This window comes from Oncorhynchus nerka, linkage group LG15 (genome assembly GCF_034236695.1).
Source record: "Oncorhynchus nerka isolate Pitt River linkage group LG15, Oner_Uvic_2.0, whole genome shotgun sequence".
Classification (NCBI taxonomy): Eukaryota; Metazoa; Chordata; class Actinopteri; order Salmoniformes; family Salmonidae; genus Oncorhynchus; species Oncorhynchus nerka.
The window spans coordinates 42,938,788-42,963,032 of NC_088410.1; the positions used below are offsets into that span (position 1 = coordinate 42,938,788).

Here is a 24,245-nt window from a genome sequence, read left to right on the forward strand (position 1 = left end):
ACAGATACATCTCAGCATAAACTATCCAGAGGAAACTGTGTGAATTAGGCCTTCATGATCAAACTGATGCAAAGAAACCACTACTAAAGGACGCCAATAAGAAGAAGAGACTTGCTTGGGCCAAGAAACACTTGCAATGGACATTAAACCAGTGGAAATCTGTCCTTTGGTCTAATGATTCCAAATGTGCGATTTTTGGTTCCAACCTCCGTTTCTTAGATGAACGGATGATCTCTGCATGTGTAGTTCCAACCGTGAAGCATGGAGGAGGAGGTGTTATGGTGTGGGGGTGCTTTGCTGATGACACTGTCTGGGATTTATTTAGAACTCAAGGCACACATAACCAGCATGGCTACCACAGCATTCTGCAGGGATACACCATCCAATCTGGTGTGCGCTTAGTGGGACTACACCTCCAGGCTGTGTAAGGGCTATTTGACAAAGAAGGAGATGGATGGAGTGCTGCATCAGATGAACAGGCCTCCACAATCACCCGACCTCAACCCAATTGAGATGATTTGGGATGAGTTGGACCACAGAGTGAAGAAAAAGCAGCCAACAAGTGCTCAGCATATGTGGGAACTCCTTCAAAATTGTTGGAAAAGCATTCCAGGTGAAGATAGTTGAGAGAATGCCAAGTGAGTGCAAAGCTGTCATCAAGGCAAAGGGTGGCTACTTTGAAGAATCTAAAATCTAAAAATACATTTGGATTTGTATAACACTTTTTAAGTTACTACATGATTCCATGTATTATTTAATTGTTTTGATGTCTTCACTATTATTCTACAATGTAGAAAATAATACAAATAAAGAAAAACACTTCAATGAGTAGGTGTGTCCAAACTTTTGACTGGTACTGTATATACAGTGCATTCGGAAAGTATTCAGACCCCTTGACTTTTTCCACATTTTGTTACGTTACAGCCTTATTCTAAAATATATAAAATAACAACAAAAAACCTCATTAATCTACACACAATACCCCGTAATGAAAAAGTGAAAACAGATTTTTATACATTTTTGCAAATGTATAAAAATAAACAACCTAAAATCACATTTACATAAGTATTCAGACCGTTATGATTTATTATTATTTACTCAGTACTTTGTTGAAGCACCTTTGGCAGCCTCAAGTCTTCTTGGGTATGACACTACAAGCTTGGCACACCTGTATTTGGAGTTTCTCCCATTCTTCTCTGCAGATCCTCTCAAGATCTGTCAGGTCTGATGGGAAGCTTCGCTATACAACTATTTTCAGGTCTCTCCGGAGATCTTCGATTGGGTTCAAGTCCGGACTCTGGCTGGGCCACTCAAGGACATTCAGAGACTTGTCCCGAAGCCACTCCTGCGTTGTCTTGGCTGTGTGCTTAGGGGCATTGTACTGTTGGAAGGTGAACCTTCAACCCAGTCTGAGGTCCTGAGTGCTCTGGAGCATATTTCACCAAGGATCTCTCTGCACTTTGCTCTGTTCATCTTTCCCTTGATCCTGACTAGTCTCACAGTCCCTGCTACTGAAAAACATCCCCACAGCATGATGCTGCCACCACCATGCTTCGCCGTAGGTATGGTTCCAGGTTTACTCCAGACTTGACACTTGGCATTCAGGCCAAAGAGTTCAATCTTGGTTTAATCAGACCAGAGAATCTTGTTTCTCATGGTCAGAGTCCTTTAGGTTCCTTGTGGCACCTAAAGAAAGTGGGCTGTCATGTGCCTTTTACTGAGGAGTGGCTTCCGCCTGCCCACTCCACCATAAAGGCCTGATCGGTGGAGTGCTGCAGAGATGGTTGTCCTTCTGGAAGGTCCTCCCATCTCCACAGAGGAACTCTGGAGCTCTGTCAGAGTGACCATCGGGTTCTTGGTCACCTCACTGACCAAGGCCCCTTTCCCCCGATTGCTCAGTTTGTGATATCAGTTTTTTGTGATATCAGATTTGTTTAGCAAAAAAACAATTTTTTCCCATTTGTCATTATGGGGCATTGGGTGTAGATTGATGAGGATTGCTTATTTATTTTGATCAATTTTAGAATAAAGCTGTAATGTAACAAAATGTTGAAAAAGTGAAGGGGTCTGAATGCACGGTATATACCGTATATTATTTTGGAGGGTTGGAGGGGGTGGCCTTCACTACCCTATGCGTTCTGTCTCAGACAAGGCTTACATACATGCAAAATAAGCCTATATACTGTACATACTACAGGCATCGCTATCTGCTGATGGTATTCTGGTCTTCAGCTTGTGTCATCCAGTCACAATGATGTTAGAGACCATCAGCCTGACAGTTATCTACACACACAGGATGCTCAGCTGAAGACGTGTGTGTGTGTGTGTGTGTGTGTGTGTGTGTGTGTGTGTGTGTGTGTGTGTGTTACAAATGAATAATGAGTAGCAAATGAATATTAATAGTAAACATACAGTAGGCTGGGCTACATTATACAATTGACAAAAGACCATATGGGGAGGGAATGCGACTTTTCTTCTTCGCGTGAGGCATATGATTCACTCGATTCGGCGTTGATGTAACATTAATCATGAAGGTAGCATGCAAACTTTACTTTGCACAGTCCATTGAACTGTCTCATACGTGGGAAAATATGTATGTTTTATTTACGTCATGGTGCTCCAACAGCAACCGACAATTTAAAAGGTGTGGCGATACAAATGATTCAAGAGTTGGAAACATGGAAACACGTTGACTCAATATGCTTTCATCCCATCACCCCGTCTCTAAAGTACAGTATGTTACTAATCTATCGTTTTTTCTTTTTCTATTGGAATATTCTCTATTGAAGAAGTGATGATTGTATTTTCTGCTAAGACTCTAACGATCGCCTTTTAGACCGCTTTTTAGCAGGTGTTGTGGTCAATTGACGAGAAAAAACGGGTGATCTTTCTCTGAATGTACGTCACGTGAAAAGACCACTACAGTCACTGCAGCTGCTTTTCCTCACACGTCACGCCCATCGCGGAATCAAAGTGTAAAAAGCAATGGAATCGTTTATCTACTAAAAGGGCTACATTTTAGAGATCACCAAAAGAGAATGTAACAAGTATGAACGTGGTGTTTCGCTTCATCGTAAAGAGATGGCCCCTCTAGTATAGCTACAATCTGATATCCCAATCTCACGCACACCGTGCAAGAGCAGGCGTGGAATCTTCATCAATGAAAATGTTCAATTTGGTGGATACAATATGCTTACGCACGCTATAATTATACAGTATAGAGCTGTGACCATTCACGATTTAAAATGTCTACCTTCTCTTTATAGCTTATACAGTAGCCGACTGCCTTACTTTAGCTCACCCGCCCGTTAACGTGATGTTTTAGCCATTTATGCATGACTGTTGCATCACATTTGTACAAGTAACCGATTCAACAAATGGCTACATTGCAAAACTAGGAATAACCTAGCCTATATGGACAATATGTGTTGACAACGATATTGTAAATAAATAATTAAAAACACCAGCTGTAGCCTATTTTCTCCACACTCTGACAAACGGCCACTATAGGCTATAGCTGATCGTCCACTAAAGGCTACGCTACATGACATGCATCACGATAAATAAATATCCTGGAAACAGAAACACTGTTGTTTTATTGTCACGGTTCTGCAGAGAACTGTCCCAGATAGTACCTGTTAATCCCCGGGCCGGGTCCGGCCCCCGTCCCTCCCGTTGGCGCACCATTGCTGGGCTTGATGAGCTGTCCAGAGCCTGCTGGTGCTGAAATGGAAGTCGGAGCCCCCGGGGAAGGAACAGCGGAGCCGGGCTGCCCCGGCTGGCCCTCACCCTCGATGCTGCCTTCGTTCCCCATCGTCTCGGAAGATGATTCGGAGGAGAGAAACGAAGTTGTAGAGGGTTCTACAGTTAGAATAAAAAACTCAGAGGAAACTCAACGCTGCTCCCCTTCCGCCATCATCACCTACAATTCTGTTTCCTGCACGGAGCACGCGCACTGGCGGAAAGACGGAGGACGCGCGCTGACGCAAAAAGGGAGTGAGCGCGTACGGGCGCGTGCCCTTAAGTCCTCGTTTGTGTCCCCTGCCAAGAAACTTGAACCGCTATGAAAAACATGACATTTTCCAATATAGAAGCAATTTTAACAGGAAACTGTCATTCATCTCCATTGTTCACTGCATGTTACGTAGGCGTAGTGTTTGTTAATAGGCCTACTATGCTCCACGGAGAGGCGTGTCTCCCGAACAGTGGACCAATTACAGTGGTGCTCTCCAGGTTGTGCAACCTGTTATGCATTAAAGCGCTGAGATGGATTGAAAATAACGACCACTAAATAGAATAAACCAAATCTTCTATGACGCCTGCACGGTCTCTTCCTCGTTAAAAGGCTACATTCTCAAAGGGCACTAGACAGATCATGCATCCAAAATGGCACCCTTATTCCCTATTTAGTGCACTGCTTTTAACCAGGGCCCACAGGGCTCTGATCAAAAGTAGTATACTGTAATAGAGAATAGGGTGCTATTTGGGTGTCAGCCAGCTGCCCTGTCCCCTCCCTTCCAGTCCCCCTGTCTGTCCTTTCTGGCCATGGTTTTCTGTGACTATTGATCAGTTAACTATTGATCAGCTCCAGGTGCTGTGCTCTGCAGGACCCAGCGGATGTCATTTCCTCCGCAGCTAAGGCTACTCCACCATTGATAAGGCTATCTACAATCTCTCCCCTCAGCACCACTCTCATTCATTCACACTCCTGCGAAAAACCCTGTTGTCACCAGCTTCAATAGCCACAAAGTTATAAACCCTGCCTATTTAAAAAAAAAATGTATCTTGTTAAAGTTGGATTTTAAACTTAACCTTAACCTTAACCACACTGCTAACCCTGACCTTAAATGAAAACTAATGATAGAGGTGGTAAATAATAATCATGTAGAGCAGTGTCGGCCAGTCCATTAGGCAGCCGCCTAGAGCGGCAGTTTGAAGAGGGCAGCATTTTCTGAGCTAAACTGACAAAGACACACCACCAACAACACATAAAACTTCACATTATTCTGCCCATAAACATTGATAACTTCTCTCACCCAGTGGCATAAGGGCTATTTAGGTGAGTGTCTCATGATAAGCAGTGCCCAGTTTGCCAAAGGCAGGGGTGCAAAATATTTAGCTTGTCCATGCCCTGCGCGCCTTTCCAGGGTGTTGGAGAGACGCAGCGCAGTGGCAGAATGAAATCAACGGGCAGAATGAAAACAGGCATATGGTCCAGACTTAGGTTAACGTTAAAATGAGGTATAGTTTCAGTGAGGTTAAGGTTAGATTTAGGGAAAGGCATAAAAGTTAACATTGGGGTTAGCATAACGCGATTCATTTCCTGCCTAAAATAATGAAAAAGAAAAGGCCAACTACAATGTAGTCATGTCAGTGCACTGTTGGCTCAGAGTGAACCTGTGTCCCAAATGGCACCCTATTCCCTACATAGAGCACTACATCTTCAAGGTGCATGGCCAGCTCTATCATGGTGGTGTGACAATGCCATTGGGTTAAGGAAGATTAGCAGGTGAAACCAGTACACCGGAACAAGCCCTATTTAATACATACACTCCACATTCATAATGACACTTTGGCCCTAAAAAATGTTTTTAAATAACAATCGGAGTGGATTTTTTAATCCATAATGTTGAGTTGTGCTGACTTGACCAAAGCTAAGATTGAGGCTAGCTTGGGTTATGGCTTCCTGGTTGTAGGTCTATGTATAATGCTAGGTTTACACTGCTCAATGGTCGATCTCCTGCAATATATAGACCTCATGAATATGTCCATAGGCAGAATTGTTGACTTGTTGGTGTCAAGCATGTAAGGTATACCAAGGTTTTAGCCTATATTTAGGGCACACCTCATAGAAGACTGGATATGTGGGTGAGAGATGGCCTTACTTTCTTCTGCCAGCATGGATATGAAGGTGAATATGAACTTGTCATAATTATGGGTCCTCCTCTGGTCTTTGATCTGGTCAAAACATGGTTAGAGATCTTGATTAACACACCAACATACAAGCACACACATACACTGAGTATATCAAACATTAGGAACACCATCCTAATATTGAGTTGCACCCCCAATGTTCTCCAATGCTTCCCACAGTTGTGTCAAGTTGGCTGGATGTCCTTTGGGTGGTGGACCATTCTTGATACACACAGGAAACTGATGAGCATGAAAATCCCAGAAGTGTTGCAGTTCTTGACACAAACCGGTGCGCCTGGCGACATACAGTGCCTTGCGAAAGTATTCGGCCCCCTTGAACTTTGCGACCTTTTGCCACATTTCAGGCTTCAAACATAAAGATATAAAACTGTATTTTTTTGTGAAGAATCAACAAGTGGGACACAATCATGAAGTGGAACGACATTTATTGGATATTTCAAACTTTTTTTACAAATCAAAAACTGAAAAATTGGGCGTGCAAAATTATTCAGCCCCCTTAAGTTAATACATTGTAGCGCCACCTTTTGCTGCGATTACAGCTGTAAGTCACTTGGGGTATGTCTCTATCAGTTTTGCACATCGAGAGACTGAAATTTTTTCCCATTCCTCCTTGCAAAACAGCTCGAGCTCAGTGAGGTTGGATAGAGAGCATTTGTGAACAGCAGTTTTCAGTTCTTTCCACAGATTCTCGATTAGATTCAGGTCTGGACTTTGACTTGGCCATTCTAACACCTGGATATGTTTATTTTTGAACCATTCCATTGTAGATTTTGCTTTATGTTTTGGATCATTGTCTTGTTGGAAGACAAATCTCCGTCCCAGTCGCAGGTCTTTTGCAGACTCCATCAATTCTCATTCTTCCAGAATGGTCCTGTATTTGGCTCCATCCATCTTCCCATCAATTTTAACCATCTTCCCTGTCCCTGCTGAAGAAAAGCAGGCCCAAACCATGATGCTGCCACCACCATGTTTGACAGTGGGGATGGTGTGTTCAGGGTGATGAGCTGTGTTGCTTTTACGCCAAACATAACGTTTTGCATTGTTGCCAAAAAGTTCAATTTTCTTTTCATCTGACCAGAGCACCTTCTTCCACATGTTTGGTGTGTCTCCCAGGTGGCTTGTGGCAAACTTTAAACGACACTTTTTCTGGATATCTTTAAGAAATGGCTTTCTTCTTGCCACTCTTCCATAAAGGCCAAATTTGTGCAATATACGACTGATTGTTGTCCTATGGACAGAGTCTCCCATCTCAGCTGTAGATCTCTGCAGTTCATCCAGAGTGATCATGGGCCCCTTGGCTGCATCTCTAATCAGTCTTCTCCTTGTATGAGCTGAAAGTTTAGAGGGACGGCCAGGTCTTGGTAGATTTGCAGTGGTCTGATACTCCTTCCATTTCAATATTATCGCTTGCACAGTGCTCCTTGGGATGTTTAAAGCTTGGGAAATCTTTTTGTATCCAAATCCGGCTTTAAACTTCTTCACAACAGTATCTCGGACCTACCTGGTGTGTTCCTTGTTCTTCATGATGCTCTCTGCGCTTTTAACGGACCTCTGTGACTATCACAGTGCAGGTGCATTTATACGGAGACTTGATTACACACAGGTGGATTGTATTTATCATCATTAGTCATTTAGGTCAACATTGGATCATTCAGAGATCCTCACTGAACTTCTGGAGAGTGTTTGCTGCACTGAAAGTAAAGGGGCTGAATAATTTTGCATGCCCAATTTCTCAGTTTTTGATTTGTTAAAAAAGTTTAAAATATCCAATAAATGTCGTTCCACTTCATGATTGTGTCCCACTTGTTGTTGATTCTTCACAAAAAAAATACAGTTTTATATCTTTATGTTTGAAGCCTGAAATGTGGCAAAAGGTCGCAAAGTTCAAGGGGGCCGAATACTTTCGCAAGGCACTGTACTATCATACCCCATTCAAAGGCACTTAAATCTTTTGCCTTACCCATTCACCCTCTGAATGGCACACATACACAATCCCATGTCTCAAGGCTTAAAAATCCTTCTTCAACCTATCTCCTCCCCTTCATCTAAACTGATTGAAGTATATTTAACAAGTGACATCAATACAGGATCGTCGCTTTCACCTGGTCAGTCTGTCAGGGAAAGAGCAGGTGTTCTTCATGTTTTGGATACTCTGTGTACACCCACCGAGATACTGCAGCTTCGGATGCAAACACACGGGGGAGGATGGAGAAACTATTACTTTCTCTGGGTGCATATATTAACGTGCCTAAACGTCTCCAAAGTGACACGACATTGGAAGGAACCCATGTGGCGAGAGGCCTTGCTGACCGATGATATAACTGTGTGACTAAGGGGGTTCAGCAGCACATCCTGGAACTATTGCTACACCTCGTGGACATAGGCAGCAACTGAACAAAATGTCAGCTTGGACATTTTCTTAACACTCACTCATCTCAGTCGTGCTGGCTGGGGCACAGGGCCACAGCAAAGGCCCTTCGATTCTGTCGGTCTCTGGCCATCTTCACCGTGGCCCTGCTCTACTGATGTGGCTGGAGCGCAGTCTCGACTCTCCTCTCCCATGTTGTCTTGGGCCTCCCCCCGCTTACGTCTGCCCTCTGGACTCCAGAGGGTATTCCTCCTTAGGAAAGTCTCCAGCTCCAGTGGTGTCTCAACATATAAAGATCTTGTAACGATACTCGCTATATGAAGCATGTTACAATTCCCACCAGGTGGAGGAGTTCCTATTGGCGCGAAGCGTAAGTAAGGTGTTTGCGTTCCGCGCCTCGGCGGGTCCCGTTCGTAACACTATTCAAATCAGAGAGGATGGTCGCGGACTAAACTCAGTCTGCCAAAAGGATGGAAGTCTTTTTGTGCAAGTAATGGAATAAACGCAGTCAAAGCCAAGCCCATGTGATATGTTTTTATCGCACCAAATATATGACCCAGAGCATCCACCTATGACATGATGAGAAGTGAGTGAGGTCAATAGTGCTTCTGTGGAGTTCATTGTATTCATGTGATTAGGATTATTATTATTTTTAAACACTTCTGTTACCGCTGAGCTGACAGATACATATGTACAGAAACATACAAACTGCTTACACACTCCCCCACACACACACACACATCTCATCTCATCTCATCCATTCATTTACAGGATCTCAAAAGGGGATACAGTATATCCCAAATTGCACCTTATTCCCTATATAGTGCACTACTTTTGATCAGAGACCTAAAGGTAGTGCATTAAATAGGAAATAGGGTGCTATTTGGGACACATAGTACGGTACTCTCAAAGCATAATACAAGCAAGCAAATAGCAGTAAACCAGCCCTTCTTGACAGGAAAGAGTCACATCACATGATCCGACCAACTCTAAGACTTCCCAGAAGCTTCCTGTGTCCCTCACAATCAGTTGTCACACCTTTGTGTTCATTAGGCACCAAATGGAAGAAAAACAGACTGAAACAGGGAGGAACTATCTGGAATTGCAAACACTCATTTTCATTTGCAAAACGTTCATAAAGTTTGCCGCCGCGTGCCTAATGAACACGACCCAGTACACAGTGTGATGGCACAGACAGAGGTCCTTTTACATGAGAGACTAGGAGTGCATCCCAAATGGCACCCAATTCTCTATATAGTGCCCAGCATGTGATCAGGGCCCATAAAAAAGTATTGCACTATGTAGGGCTCTGGTCAAAAAGTAGTGCACTAGGGAATAAGGTGTCACTCAGGAACACAAACATACAAAATTACTCTTCTGCTTACAGTAAAGCAAACCTGATTAAACTAATCAACAGATGGTCCATTGGAGGAAGTCAGAGACTGACACAAATACAGCAATATGAGTCCTTTTCTCCCTAACGTCACAGGACAGTGTCATGAGTGCAACAAGGGTTTTTGTATTTTCTCTGCTGCGATTGGTGATCGGTGATTCCGAGCAAACACTTCCTGGGGGTCACTGGCGCTTGGCCTTGTAGGGTCGCGAGCGTTTCCTGCGGTCTGGTTTCCTCTGTTTGTGTAGACGGCCGATGCTCACGCCCTGGCGACGACGCACAGAGATATTCTGCTCGACCAGACTAGCCAACATGCCTGGAGACAGAAGGAGAGCGAGAACTTGTCAAATTGGTTACTGTAAAATTGCCTATGATCTAGTAAAATGTTATCACTTTTTTTTTTGTATGTTTCATATCACAGGAAATCATATTAAAAACACTTGTCAGAGAGGAAGATGTGGAGAGTGTACCATTATGTGGACTACTCTCAGGCAGTGTGGTTCCCCGACTACACAGTAGGGAGGTTAAATATAGAACAGGGATTAGCTAATAAACAGAGAGGGACTAAGACTGGATGTGTTCATGCATGACATTCCACCTTTAGTTCTACCAAGGGAAAGAGTTGAGAGGTGACTGTACCTTCTTGGGCCAGCATGGATATGAAGGTACAGATGAACTCGTCATAATTATGGGTCCTTCTCTGGTCATCGATCTGGTCAAAACACAGTTGAACATTTTCATTAACACACACACACACACACACACAGCTTTGGATTTCTGTGACCAAACTCATTCATCCCACTACTTAGGAACTTGATTAGAATTTATTCTAACCTTGTATTTCTTCCTCTTCTCCACCTCCTCCTTCAAAAACACTTCATAGTTGGCGATGTCCGCCTCCACACATTTCAGCAGAGCAAGCAGCTCCTGCAGGAAAACAAGAGATGGAGAAGAAATCATCTGGCTGACATTTATAAACAGCAAACTGTTACATACAAGCAAGTCAACCTCTAGCTCGAATTAGCTATTAGACACACAATACAGTGAAAGACGATGAATTTGAAAACAAAAAGGCATACAAAACGAGAGTGGAAAACAGGACAATAACTCGAAAGAAAGTGAAAAAAGGATCGAGGAGCCATAAAATACAGAAACCTCCAGAGATGTTTCTAGCAAGTGAGAGAGAAAAGAAAGAAAAAAAAGAGACTTACTTTAGGAGAGTATTTCTCCCCTGAGGGCTTGTTGCTTCCAACGGTTTCCGTGGAGATGATCTTTTCCTTTCTGGGTTTGACGTCTTTACGCTCCTCCTTCACCTCCACCGATGGTCCCTCCTTACCATCCTCCTTCACACCTTCCCCCCTTCCTGCTGGGTTGCTCCCTTGCTCTTGGTCTTTCACCTTCTCTGGAGTGCCTGCCTTCTCTCGCTTGGACCCCTCAGGTGGTGTATCAGCTGCACTGGCACAGAAACAACATCTATTGAGCAATAAACCCCAACAAATATTCATCATTGCACACTGTATAAAAAAAAACATTTTGGAACCCCCCCCCCCCAAAAAAAGGTTTCTTATTAGACAAGTTCAGGAAGTTCCTCCCTGTTTGTCCATTTTCTTTCGTTTAGTTTGTAGTGAATATGTCCCAGCTATCAACTCGCCATCAGACTCAGCTAATAGGAATGTGCATCGATCCCTTTCAAGACGATTTGATGGACCCCGGGTGCCCACATTTCCCACGTCGAATAGCGTGAGGCCATAGGGTTCTTCTCACATTCTCCATTTCCCCATGTGGGAGCATTGCAAACCAAGGCACCCACACAACATGATACTGCCACCTCCGTGGTGTTCTTCGGCTTGCAAGCCTCCCCTTTTTCCTCCAAACATAACGATGTTCATTATAGCCAAACAATTCTATTTTTGTTTCATCAGACCAGACAACATTTCTCCAGAAAGTACGATCTTTGTCCCCATGTGCAGTTGCAAACCGTAGTCTGGCTTTATTATGGAGGTTTTGTAGTAGTGGCTTCTTCCTTGCTGAGCGGCCTGTCAGGTTATGTCGATATAAGACTTATTTTACTGTGGATATAGATACTTCTATACCGGTTTCCTCCAGCATCTTCACAAGGTCCTTGGCTGTTCTGGGATTGATTTGCACCTTTCGCACCAAAGTATGTTCATCTCTAGGAGACAGAACGCATCTCCTTCCTGAGCGTTATGGCGGCTGAGTGGTTCCATGGTGTTTATACTTGCGTACTATTGTTTGTACAGATGAACGTGGTACCTTCAGGCGTTTGGAAATTGCTCCCAAGGTTGAACCAGACTTATGGAGGTCTACAATATTTTTGTCTGATTTCATTTGATTTTCCCATGATGTCAAGCAAAGAGGCACTGGAATACATCCACAGGTACACCTCCAATTGACTCAAAGTATGTAAATTAGCCTATCAGAAGCTTCTAAAGCCATGACATCCTTTTCTGGAATTTCCCAAGCTGTTTAAAGGCACAGTCAACTTAGTGCATGTAAACCTCTGACCCACTGGAATTGTGATACAGTGAATTAAAAGTGTTGGGAAAATTGTGTCATGCACAAAGTAGATGTCCTAACCGACTTGCCAAAACTATTGTTTGTTAACAAGAAATGTGTGGAGTGGTTGAAAAATGTGTTTTAATGACTCCAACCTAAGTGTATGTAAACTTACGACTTCAACTGTACATGGGCTCCGATAGGATTCATGAACGAGATGTTTTAGTGCGTTTTGGTTTGATTTGGGAGCGAATCGGTGGGATTCGGCCTGATATGATTCGATGCACCAACATTTGTTGCATAAACACATTCATTTTCCATTCAAAATTCAAATCTGCTGCTGATAGAGGTCATGAGTTGGGCCTCTCTGAGCTGGATCTGTCTGAGAGGGCTGTGTGTGTGTGTGTAAATTACATGTCTATGGTGTAGGTACTATGTAGGCACCTGAGGGGGCGACAATGTAGCCAGTTGTGTGTCGCCCCACTTTGACTCTGAAATCATCACCCACTAATTAACTAGTCATTTTTGCAGATTAAGTGTTTGAGCTAGTTATGCATCAATATTTTTCCAATTAACATATAGCACACTTTAGATTCCCCCCCACCACCAGTTTTGACGTTTTTAACTGCGTGATCGCTTCTCCTCTGCTTCCGCCATGCAGTGTGTGAGTGATTGCTGCCCTCACTATGGAATTATCAACTTAACCCTGTATATCTAAAAATGACCATATGCACTGAGTGTACAAAACATTAGGAACACATGCTCTTTCCATCCCTTATTGATGTCACTTGTTAAGTCTACTTCAAAATCAGTGTACTTGATGGGACGCATCCGATGTTGAACAAATCAAAATCAAATCTATTGTCGGCAGGGACAGCCAATGAGAGTTGTGTCTCCTGTAGTTTACATCTATTCCGGTAAAACACAATTTAACAGTGCATAGATAACTATAACCTAGCAAATTATATAGGTTGTTACTCAACTAATACAGCCTAATATCATGCAAGATCAGGAACAGGTTGCCTGCCTGGCGTTGGTCAGCGTGTGAAGCTGGGCACAGTGTGCAGTTTGACTAGGCTACCGATATCGCCTGGGGTTGTCCTGGGGTTGTTATTGTAGACCAATGACGGGCAACACAGTTCCACGCAGGTCGACAATGAAAGATGAGAGGTATTTTCAGAAGGTAAAAACAAGGTAATCTGAGCAAAACATTTTAGTCAACCGGCGATTTGTAACATTTGAATCGATTTTCTGACTGATGCATGCTACATTTCGATCGATTTGCACTTACATTTACATTTAAGTCATTTAGCAGACGCTCTTATCCAGAGCGACTTACAAATTGGTGCATTCACCTTATGACATCCAGTGGAGCAGCCACTTTACAATAGTGCATCTAAATCTTTTAAGGGGGGGTGAGAAGGATTACTTTATCCTATCCTAGGTATTCCTTAAAGAGGTGGGGTTTCAGGTGTCTCCGGAAGGTGGTGATTGACTCCGCTGTCCTGGCGTCGTGAGGGAGTTTGTTCCACCATTGGGGGGCCAAACATTTGAAATCGGGGGGCCGGTGCGTGTCGGTGAATCGTTACATCCCTACTAGTTACATCCCTACTAGTTACATCCCTACTAGTTAACGCACTGTTCAGCTCTTGCATCTCCAGAGCTGTGTCAGTCTGGTATTAGATTAGTATAATCCAGGTGTTAATATGGCTTATGTAATTAGGTTTGAAGGTAAGCAGCTGCTCTTTGATAATTCATTTATGATGATAATCTTAAATCCGAGTGCCCATGTTCGCTTCCCCACATGTCCAGTCTCTTTCGCTCCCCATCTTACACACACACACACACACACACACACATCCTCACCGGGTGGCGGTACAGCATATATAACGCCGTCCTCCTGTAGATGCAGCAGGGCAGTGCTGACGGAGGGCCCCAGCTCTCTAACAGCCCGGTTGTGCCTGGCGTCCAGCCTCAGTAGACCCTCATCCTCCCCGAACAGCACCCGGGACAGGTGGGACGCCACGGGGCTGGAGGGTCGCGTGGCCGCCTGGGAGCGAGCCGGGGAGCGCAGTGGCGAGTTGAAAGCGCTGCCGATCTCCGAGGCGGTGTCGGTGCTCTCGTTGCTTGGCGTGGGAGAAGGCTGCGAGGTGGCGGTGATCACGATGCCCCCCGTGCGGCCCTCGGTGCGGACCGAGAGGGGCGTGGCCAGAGCGTCCTTCCTCTGGACTTCCTTCTTGAGTTTCTCGGCCAGGACACTCAGCGCCAGCTTGGTCTCCACGCCACCGCCGCCTGCACGGCCCGTACGGGAACGCAGGCCCGCCTTCCGCCTGAACCTAAACACACATGAACATTCAAGTTACAGAGGGGAACATTTTGGACTCAATGAAAAATGTGGTATAGTCTGAATAACACCATCACCTCAGGCCTTTACCAGTCTTAATTGAAACATCATGCGATATGAAACTGAGCATAGAAATATAATGGAAATAGAATAGAAAGAGAGAGACCATAGAACTAGAATAGAAAGAGAGTGACCATAGCACTAGAATAACTCTAGTTGTGTGGAGCTGACCTGGTGGGTGTGCCTGCTGCTGTGCCAGTTTCTTCCTCCTCATCGTCATCAACATCAGAGAAGGGGGGCTGGTTTACGCCAGGCACCCGGGGACGAACCACCCCCGTCACCCCTGCCGCAAGGTCCTCCTCCTCCTGTCAATCACAGACCAACCAATCACCTACCTTGTCACGGCAAACATATAGTATTGGTCCATGGGGCCGAATCCTAACTCGAGATATGCGTACGCAAGTCAAGCCTGTCGTCACAATCCATCACGCATTGACGTTAATGAGACTTGTGTGTGTGGAAATTTGAGTTGTCACATTGTAACCCATCCCTCTCCTGCTGACCTGCATGGGGGACTTGGCGTAGTTGTGGTTGTCCAGGAAGGCGGGCAGGCGCGGGGCGATTAGGGTGGCGCTGTTGACAGGCTGCGTGGCTCCCCCTCCCCCCGCTGGGGCGGTTGGTTTCCCCATGGCCTTCCCCTTGCCTGAGGGGCTGGGTGTCGACTGGGCCTGGGCTGTTGCAGCGTCCGCAGAACAAGGAGAGACAGTCATGAACTCATGGACATCAGTGGAACTGTTGCAGCACATCATAACCTGAGACAGGGTGAACCCCGAATGGCATCACATTCCCTTCATGGTGCACTACTTTTGACCAGCGCCCAATATGGCTATGGTCAAAAATAGTGTACTACATAGGGAAGAGGGTGCCATTTGGGAGACAACGACCGACTCACAGAACCATTTCTCATGTCTATAAAGAGAATCTACATTGGGGTGGTTGGAGCTGAATGTAATACCTGTGGGAGGAGTCTGCTCGGCCCCCTGTGATGTAACAGGTTGAGGCTCTGCCTCTTCTTTTTTGATAGCAGGGGGTGTGTCCTCTGAAGGGGAGGAGTCCTGCTGTTTTCTGTCCTGGACGAGCTCTGGCTGGGTGACCCGGATCAGCTGGAGAACAGGTGACATTCATGTCAAGTCAATTGGATACACATGGTGTATTGGTCTGGGTGCATTCGTTTTAGCTCGCCAGGGGCACTGGCTGGGTAGAGTTGGCACATTTTAGACCATTCTATTGATCCTAAAGTCAAATCTCTGCTTAACCAGGACAAAGGGCAAGCTAAAAGGAACACACCCAATCAGACACACACACTTTCTAACAGGGGTGTATCAATTGGCTCCTCTGTGTGAGTTTCCTGACCTGCTGTAATCCCTCCAGAACCATCTGTCTGTTCCTCTTGAGGATCTCTAGTTTGGCCTCATACTTCACCCTGCGGTCAGGAACCACTGCCATCAGGTTGAAGCGGATATCATGGTATGGCTCTCTGACAGGTGAGAGAAAGTGTGTGAGTGTGTGTGTGTGTAACATCTCATTCAGTGTTACTGAGGCAGGAGAAAAGCTCACCCAGCTGTGGCCAAGCCAATCCTCTCCATGATGACCCGTCGCGCCTTGTCCGTCCACTCCTCCTCCTCTCCCCATGGCCCTGAGAACGAGAGAGAAGCGGAGGAAGAAATGTTTAGAATTTACTCTCCCCTCCCCATGCTGCTTTCATCCCGAGCCCATGTGGTCACCCTATGGGCCCTGGCCAAGAGTAGTGGACTACATAGGGAATAGAGTGCCATTTGAAAATGAGCCACTGCAGTCTCACAGAATTTCGTCGAGGGTTGTATTGCCACACAGTAGATTAGAGAAGTCATAGTCATGTGCTTCACATGGCATTACAGCGCTATGAAGACACTAGGCCAGGGGTTATTCAACTTTTTCAGCCTGGGACCCAAATGAGAAATTCAGTGTTTTTCTGGACCCAAGCTTATGAAAACACAGACCTATGCGTAAATATCGGTACATTTCATTGCTCTTATGCCTAAAACAAAATAGACAAAATCAAATAATTGAATGAAATACCAATGTACAGTTGAAGTCAGAAGTTTACATTTACTTAGGTTGGAGTCATTAAAATTCGGTTTTCAACCACTCCACACATTTCTTGTTAACAAACTATAGTTTTGGCAAGTCGGGTTAGGACATCTACTTAGTGCATGACACAAATAATTTTTCTAAAAACACTTTTAATTCACTGTATCACAATTCCAGTGGGTCAGAAGTTTATATGCACTAAGTTGACTGTGCCTTTAAACAGCTTGGAAAATTCCAGAAAATTATGTCATGGCTTTAGACGCTTCTGATTGAGATACTAATTGACATACTTTGAGTCAATTGGAGGTGTACCTGTGGATGTATTTCAAGTACTACCTTCAAACTCAGTGCCTCTTTGCTTGACATCAATGGAAAATCTAAATCAATTTCACCAAGACCTCAGAAAAATTAATTGTAGACCTCCACAAGTCTGGTTCATCCTTGGGAGCAATTTGCAAAAGCCTGAAGGTACCACGTTCATCTGTACAAACAATAGTACGCAAGAATAAACACCATGGGACCACGCAGCCGTCATACCGCTCAGGAAGGAGACGCGTTCTGTCTATCGACATAACCTGAAAGGCCGCTCAGCAAGGAAGAAGCCAAAGCCATAACAAAAGCCAGACTACGGTTTGCAACTGCACATGGGGACAAATATAGTACTTTCTGGAGAAATGTCCTCTGGTCTGATGAAACAAAAATAGAACTGTTTGGCCATAATGACCATCGTTGTGTTTGGAGGAAAAAGGGGGAGGCTTGCAAGCCGAAGAACACCAGCCCGACCGTGAAGCACGGGGGTGGAAGCATCATGGTGTGGGGGTGCTTTGCTGCAGGAGGGACTGGTGCATTTCACAAAATAGATGGCATCATGAGGCAGGATAATTATGTGTATATATTGAAGTAACATCAGTCGGGGAGTTAAAGCTTGGTCACAAATGGGTCTTCCAAATGGATAATGACCCCAAGCATACTTCCAAAGTTGTGGCAAAATGGCTTAAAGACAACAAATTCAAGGTATTGGAGTGGCCATCACAAATCCCTGACCTCAATCCTATAGAAAGTTTGTGGGCAGAACTGAAAGTGTGTGCGAGCAAGGAGGCCAACAAAACCTGACTCAGTTACACCAGCTCTGTCAGGAGGAATGGGCCAAAATTCACCCAACTTATTGTGGGAAGCTTGAGGAAGGCTACCGGAAACATTTGACCCAAGTTAAACAATTTAAAGGCAATGCTACCAAATAGTAATTGAGTGTATGTAAACATCTGACCAACTGGGAATGTGGTGAAAGAAATAAAAGCGGAAATAAAATCAGTCTACTATTATTCTGACATTCTTAAAATAAAGTGGTGATCCTAACTGATCTAAGACAGGGAATTTTTACTAGGAAATTGCAAAATAAAACGGAGTTTAAATGTATTTGGCTAAGGTGTATGTAAACTTCCGACTTCAACTGTAAGTAGTAATTAATGTTTATTTTCCCCCTTTAAAAACAGTCCTACATATACGTCTAGGTTGGAACTGTTGCTCTTAAAATACAACAAAAAATATTCTGAAATGGAATAAACTGATCACATCACACAGATGTAAACCAGAAAACAAACATACAAACACACACAGAGGTGCATGGCTGGTTGAAGTTTTCAACAAGCAGGTCTATTCTCGGCTCCGTTTTTGACAGTGCAACTCGGAGGTCATGCTCAACATTGAGTCCGTTTCTGTACATGTTTTTTTTAAGGACGGCAGAGTTGAGAACCCTGACTCACATCTACTGCTTTCTCAGTCAGACAGAAGACCGATTCCTGCTGTAGATGAGCAACCCAGAACTGTGCGCGTTTGCCTCAAAAAGCATCTGGCTTTAAATCAGTTAATTCCAGAATCAAATGATTACTTGTATTTTAACAGAACAGCTTCAACTTAACTTGCTTTCAATAATCATTTCTACAGTAAGTTGTACAGTAGTCCTGATAATGTTTCATCATCTGTACTGCTACTTAGGGTTGCAGTAGCTAGCTAGTTTGCTTTGGCTAACGTTAGCTAGCTAGCTATTAGCTGTGTCCAAGGGGATTGTTTGAAAGAGAAACGGACATTGACTACTATGAAAGATAGCACTCCCCTTATTTCTGCGGATCATCACCCGTTATGAAATGACAACAATGCCTTGCTAGCTGACTTACTTTTCCCACTGTCGAAGCACTGTTTCCTGAAGCATTCTGCCCTGTTCTGAAATAACTCCCTGGGTTCCTCGTTACATCTCAAAGTTTGTATGAAACCAAGAGAGAAACTCATCACTGCATTTCATGACAATTGCACTCAGTCAAAACATGTGGCTAGCTTGAGTCCATTGGATGACAGCGGTGAGTGATGGCGAGTGGGAATGGCTGGCTGACAGCGCATCATCTACTGCTGAATGACAGCAGCGTGATCTTCAATAAAACTGCAGAAAAAAAGATTGGGTAAACTGCAAAGCACACGGGCATCTCCCTCCCACTCGCACAGCTGCCAAACTGAGCAGACACCGCTGCTCAGCTGAGAGCGCACTGAGCAGAGAGCGCAGTTGCACTTAACCAAATCAATTCCAGTAATTAAATGAAATAATGATACATTTACTCAGGACAAATCGCGAGCCGCAATTAACAGGTCTGCAACCCACTTTGGGTCGTGACCCATACTTTAAGGCTGCGCTAGGCTGTCTCAACGTAAGTGAGCAGTACTACGCTGCTTCCCTTAGTCCATCACAGTGTGCAGTCTCACCGTGGTCAATGGGGTATGCCTTGAGGCCGTCTAACTCAAACAGTCGGTCTTTGATGGGCACGTAGCTGACAAAGTGGAACGCTTCCATGGTCCGCACGGCACTAATCCCATTCTGCTTCTCCGGCAGGTGCCTGGGCTCCGGTCTCCATGGAAACAAGAAAAGGAAGAGGCGGAAGAATCAATCATGGGTGGCAGTCACATTTGTACAAATCAGGGTTGTATTCATTCCTGCACAACATAGACAATGTTTTGCAACAGCAAATAAAAACAACTGTTTCTAATTGGACGATTTCAGGTTGGTACCTCTCTGTTGTTTCAGCCTTGATTTGTTTATGTGCCTACTGAATAAAATCTAGTTGTAGGAAGGGGCATACTCAATAGGGAGGGACAAACGCAGCAGCACCTACCTGGCATGGCTGTTGTGTGCTTTGGCCAGCTCTGGGGCATTTCCAATGGCGTAGCCTTTACTCTGAAAAAACACAAAATAATGCAATGTAAAATTTGATTATAATCATAACACCACAGCAGAAATTGGAGAGAGGTAGGTGTGTGTGTCCTCACCTCTGGACCGAAGCCTTTAGTGAAGGTCTTCATGCGGCTGAGGGTAGTGCCCAACTCAACCCCACTACAGTTCAGGAGCACGCTCAGAAGTGCATGGGTGGCGCAGGAGTTGGGGATCAGCTGGGTACAGAAACAAATAACCGTGTAAAGGAACTCAATGAGAGAAAGAAAAGAAAAACAATGCCTTCCTCTGACACAGTAGGAAATGATGGAATGCACCACATTCTGACAACAATATAGCCTCCATGCATGCAAATCACTATTACTGCAAACTGACTGGCCTGACTCTTATAGTCAAGGATTAAACAGACTCACCTGGTGGGCAAAGAACATGTCATTAACAATGTCATCATCAATGACAGACGTCTCATCCACCAAGGTGGAGACTTTCCTCCTAGACCTTCGTTCCTCAATCCACTTGAACAGGAAGATGAAGCCATAGACAGGACTGAGTGGGAGACAAGAGTCAAGGAAATCAGATAGCTGTCCACATATTTGGGTTTATACACTAGTAGGCCGAGGCTATATATACAGTGGGCTGTAAATATTGTGAGGCTTTCAGAGAGTTTGACAAGGTGACAGTGGCTTGATGACCATTGCTCCATACCTTGGACACTTGCTTTGTAGGTCGTATATCTCCTCCACCTGAACCCCCTTCACGCCTACATTACAAACACACATGCAGAATAGAATACACAAAGGGATACACAAACTACATGGTGCTCACACTTATCCAGTACAGGTTTACTTTATCAGCCAACCTGTCAAATCAACTCACCAAAATCCTCCACCAAGAGCGTGAATAGCCCTGCACAGAACCATAAGAAAACACGTTAATTGAAAATGTAACAATGGCATCGATCATACAAACAGAAACATTGTAGGGAATTCCTCCTGCTGGTGCAACTAATGAACAATGTAACGTTATTGTACTAACTAGTGTGGAATTGATTACAAGCTACAGTCGCTAGCTAACTCATAGCCCTGCCTATAAATCAATATCATAATTTGCTATTACATGTATTGTGTTTACTGGCAGTAAAACATATTGAGACGATCAAACAATCTGATTGCAGATTAGATTATATCTGACAAATAATTGTTCGCTAACGTTAGCAGCTAACGCATTAGCTTCTTACCCGGGTCACTCTCGAGTTCCAGCCACCCTTTGTTCATTTTTGTATGAAATTATAGTCCATCGACATTTGGCTAAGTACTGAGCCAGTCCATATTCACATAACCACTACAAAAGTTTTACCCAATTAGCTAACGGAACGAAGACATATTCATTTCTAACACAAAAGAACGACAGCTTGGACGCTTTAATTGCACGTCATTTATGTGTGACTTCGATATGGTCGAATTCAAGACTACTATTCTTCTTCTTCGATTAGGTTTAACGGCGGTTGGCATCCAATAAATGTTGCATTACCGCCACCTACTAGACTGGAGTATAACTCCCTTATACTTTGCATATAAAAAATGTTTCTCCCACCCAAAGAACATAAAAAAAATACAACAAATACCCTACCATCTAACAGTACACTCCCCCAAAAATAATAAATACCATACTCCACTATTTCAATATATTTAATCCTACTTCAGGCCAACAGTCTGAAAGGATGGGACACCACCCCTTCACACCCTGTAACTCTTCTGATGTCAAATCAAATTGTATTGGTCACATACACATGTTCAGCAGATGTTATTGCGGGTGTAGCGAAATTATTTTCAGTAAGATTGGATTTTTGGCACCTCAGACTCAGTGAATGCCTGCAGGGAGAAACTTTGTAGCAGGGGTAAAATACAAAGAAGGATTAGGGATAGTTGCATTAGAAGGGGTGGGAGATGAGGAAAAGTTGGACTGGCAAGGAGGCATGGCTGAGTCAAATAGGAATCCTGACTTAATGAAGTGGTGATTAAAGAGCTCAGCCATGTGCTTCTTGTCAGTAACAACCACATCATCAAGGGTTTATTTTCCAGGTCTGTAACCGTTTTCCAGAACTTCTTGGGGTTAGACCCACAGAGAGAGAAGTGCTCCTTAAAGTAACTAACTTTGGCCTTCCAGATAGCCTAAGTGCACTTATTTTTCATTTGCCTGAACAAGAGCAAGCCAGCCTGAGTGTGCCGAGCGTTTCGTCAAATACAATTCTTGAGGTGGAGTAACTCTGCAAGATCACTGTCGAACCAGGGGCTGAACCTGTTTTTAATTCTCATTTTCTTTATGGGGGCGTGTTTGTTAACAATACCACTGAAAATATCAAAAAAAGAAGGTCCAAGCATCTTCGACAGAGAGGATCAAGTTGATTCTATACCATTTTACAGAGGCCAGTTCATGAACGAAGGCTTGCTCATGTAAGTTTTTTTAGCAAGCGTCTATGACAAATCAGGACAGGTCATTTCACTGAGCAGCCATTACGAACACAAGCTGTAAAACAGAGATCACTAAGGTCATTACAGAAAACACCAGACTGACACCTATCAGGATTATCTGTGAGGATAACATCGAGGAGAGTAGCCTTTTCTGAGTCATACCTTGTGGGATTGATAATACTCTGAGAAAGATTTAGAGAGTCCCATTGCTTTAGGACTTTGTCAGGTGGTTTAAGCATGTCCCAGTTTAGGTCACCTAGCAGGACAAATTCAGACTTAGTGTAAGGGGCCAGGATCCATCTTACTCTACTTTATTCACTGCCTCAGCATATGACAACTTCTGCACTACTCTAACCCTGGAAACCTCAACCTGCCTTTCTCGCACCCCTGGGCACCCCCACAATTAACACAAACCACTACTTTCCCCAATTCTACACATACATTTGTCTCATGCCCTTCTGCACACATAGGAACCTCCTTCCTACACACTACTGCCACATGCCCATACGCTTGACACCTGTAACAACGTAATGTAGTCGGCATAAAAGCTCATACAGGATAACTTATATATCCTAACATCACTTTGTCGGGCAAAGACTCAACATCAAAACTCTGTTTCTCCACTCACGCCACCCTGCCTGCGTAGCACCAAACGATGAGCATCACAACACCCCGGGAATCTTCCTCTTCAGTTGGTCAGCTTTCACATTTACCGCAACCCCAGTAATCACTCCTTTCAATGGCACCCTTTTCTTGAGAGCAAAATAATTCACATATCTTGGCCCCATTCGTTTAACACGGAGCGCCTGCTCCCTCTGACCAGCAAGAACACATACAATTATCACAATACCACTTCTGGTTACCCTCACCAATTCCAGAGCACCCAACTCTGAAAAAGCACAGCACCCACCATGAAACCTCAAATGGATCAGCCAAAAGTCAAGGATCCACTTTTTCCAAAAACTTCACTCCTACAGTGGTGCAAGCCTCAGGCTCCGAGAACTTCACCATACCTACCACCTCCAATACATCGCCCTCATTCACTTATATTTCTCCTCCTGTCTTCAACTCTCTCTGCTTACACTTTCTACCATTCTTATTTAACAAACCATCTATTTTTTCAACTGATTCAAGCTCACCCTCTTCCTCACTCTCTCTCTTAGCCCTCCTCTCCCTCTCTTTTCCGTCCATTCCCCCTCCGTATTCCAAGTATAACGCTCCTTATGAGATTACTGTACTTCTCCTGCATTACACATTGTTCTTGCCTTGTCAAGGGACGACATTTAACCGGCTGACACAATCTTCTTACAATCAGCACGAACCTCTCAGGATGTTGCGTTCAATAGTGCATCCCACTTGTCACAGCACAGCTCCGTATTAACCTCAAGACTACACCAGCAGATGGTGCCATAACATACTTTGTCGTGATGTGCATTAATAGAACAATTACATGCCCTAATTTCTATTATGCTCTAATTTCTATTTCTATTATGCTATTAACTTAATGAATTAGTGTTGGCGCGTACAGCATAAACTAAAATGATTTTTTAAACATTTACTGATAGCAGTTTTTGGCTTCTTATAAACAGTTTTTGTCATTCGAGTGTGCCTTCGGGAACCGACTTCTAGCGAGTTGTTTTTCCATCTGTGCAGGGGAACCGTGTTACTGTTACCCTTGAAGAAACAGTGAGGGGGGAAATAAAAAAAATACAGTTTGTAAAAAGAATAATGTATTAATCATAAGCATATCATCAATTCGGTTTCCCAAGGGAATGCAAAATGTAAGTACATAGTTTGACAACTTTTTGACTCGAATTTCATTTTAGTTTCAGTCTTACAACGTTTACATAAGGGGATTTCTTGATTAGCCATCC

General features: G+C 44.0%; 3 protein-coding genes across 4 annotated transcripts in view; 1 reads left to right on the forward strand and 2 right to left on the reverse strand.

Moving 5' to 3' along the window:
* Positions 1 to 3,814, reverse strand: part of LOC115142727 (protein bassoon-like) — an 81,786-nt gene extending 77,972 nt beyond the window's left edge. Inside the window, exon 1 of the mRNA XM_065000711.1 lies at positions 3,636 to 3,814. Coding sequence (XP_064856783.1) covers positions 3,636 to 3,814 — 179 coding nt within the window. The remainder of the gene's footprint in view (positions 1 to 3,635) is intronic.
* Positions 3,815 to 8,822: 5,008 nt separating this feature from the next.
* LOC115142728 (ubiquitin carboxyl-terminal hydrolase BAP1-like) lies at positions 8,823 to 21,354 on the reverse strand. Its single transcript, XM_029682395.2, has 17 exons — positions 21,138 to 21,354; positions 20,777 to 20,806; positions 20,606 to 20,660; positions 20,314 to 20,446; positions 19,999 to 20,118; positions 19,845 to 19,906; positions 19,438 to 19,580; positions 16,174 to 16,252; positions 15,970 to 16,093; positions 15,572 to 15,719; positions 15,120 to 15,289; positions 14,788 to 14,921; positions 14,079 to 14,548; positions 10,907 to 11,145; positions 10,530 to 10,622; positions 10,335 to 10,407; positions 8,823 to 10,011 (listed from the first exon to the last, which is right to left on the reverse strand). Exons 1-17 carry the CDS (start codon positions 21,172 to 21,174, stop codon positions 9,878 to 9,880), a joined length of 2,244 nt encoding a protein of 747 aa, XP_029538255.2. The 5' UTR covers positions 21,175 to 21,354; the 3' UTR covers positions 8,823 to 9,877.
* Positions 21,355 to 24,024: 2,670 nt separating this feature from the next.
* The window catches only part of rad54l2 (RAD54 like 2), a 35,832-nt gene continuing 35,611 nt past the window's right edge, over positions 24,025 to 24,245 (forward strand). The window contains exon 1 of one of the 2 annotated variants that reach the window (XM_029682397.2): positions 24,025 to 24,152. The gene's annotated coding sequence lies outside the window, so the exon portion shown is untranslated. The remainder of the gene's footprint in view (positions 24,153 to 24,245) is intronic. The other variant, XM_029682396.2, reaches the window with a different exon arrangement.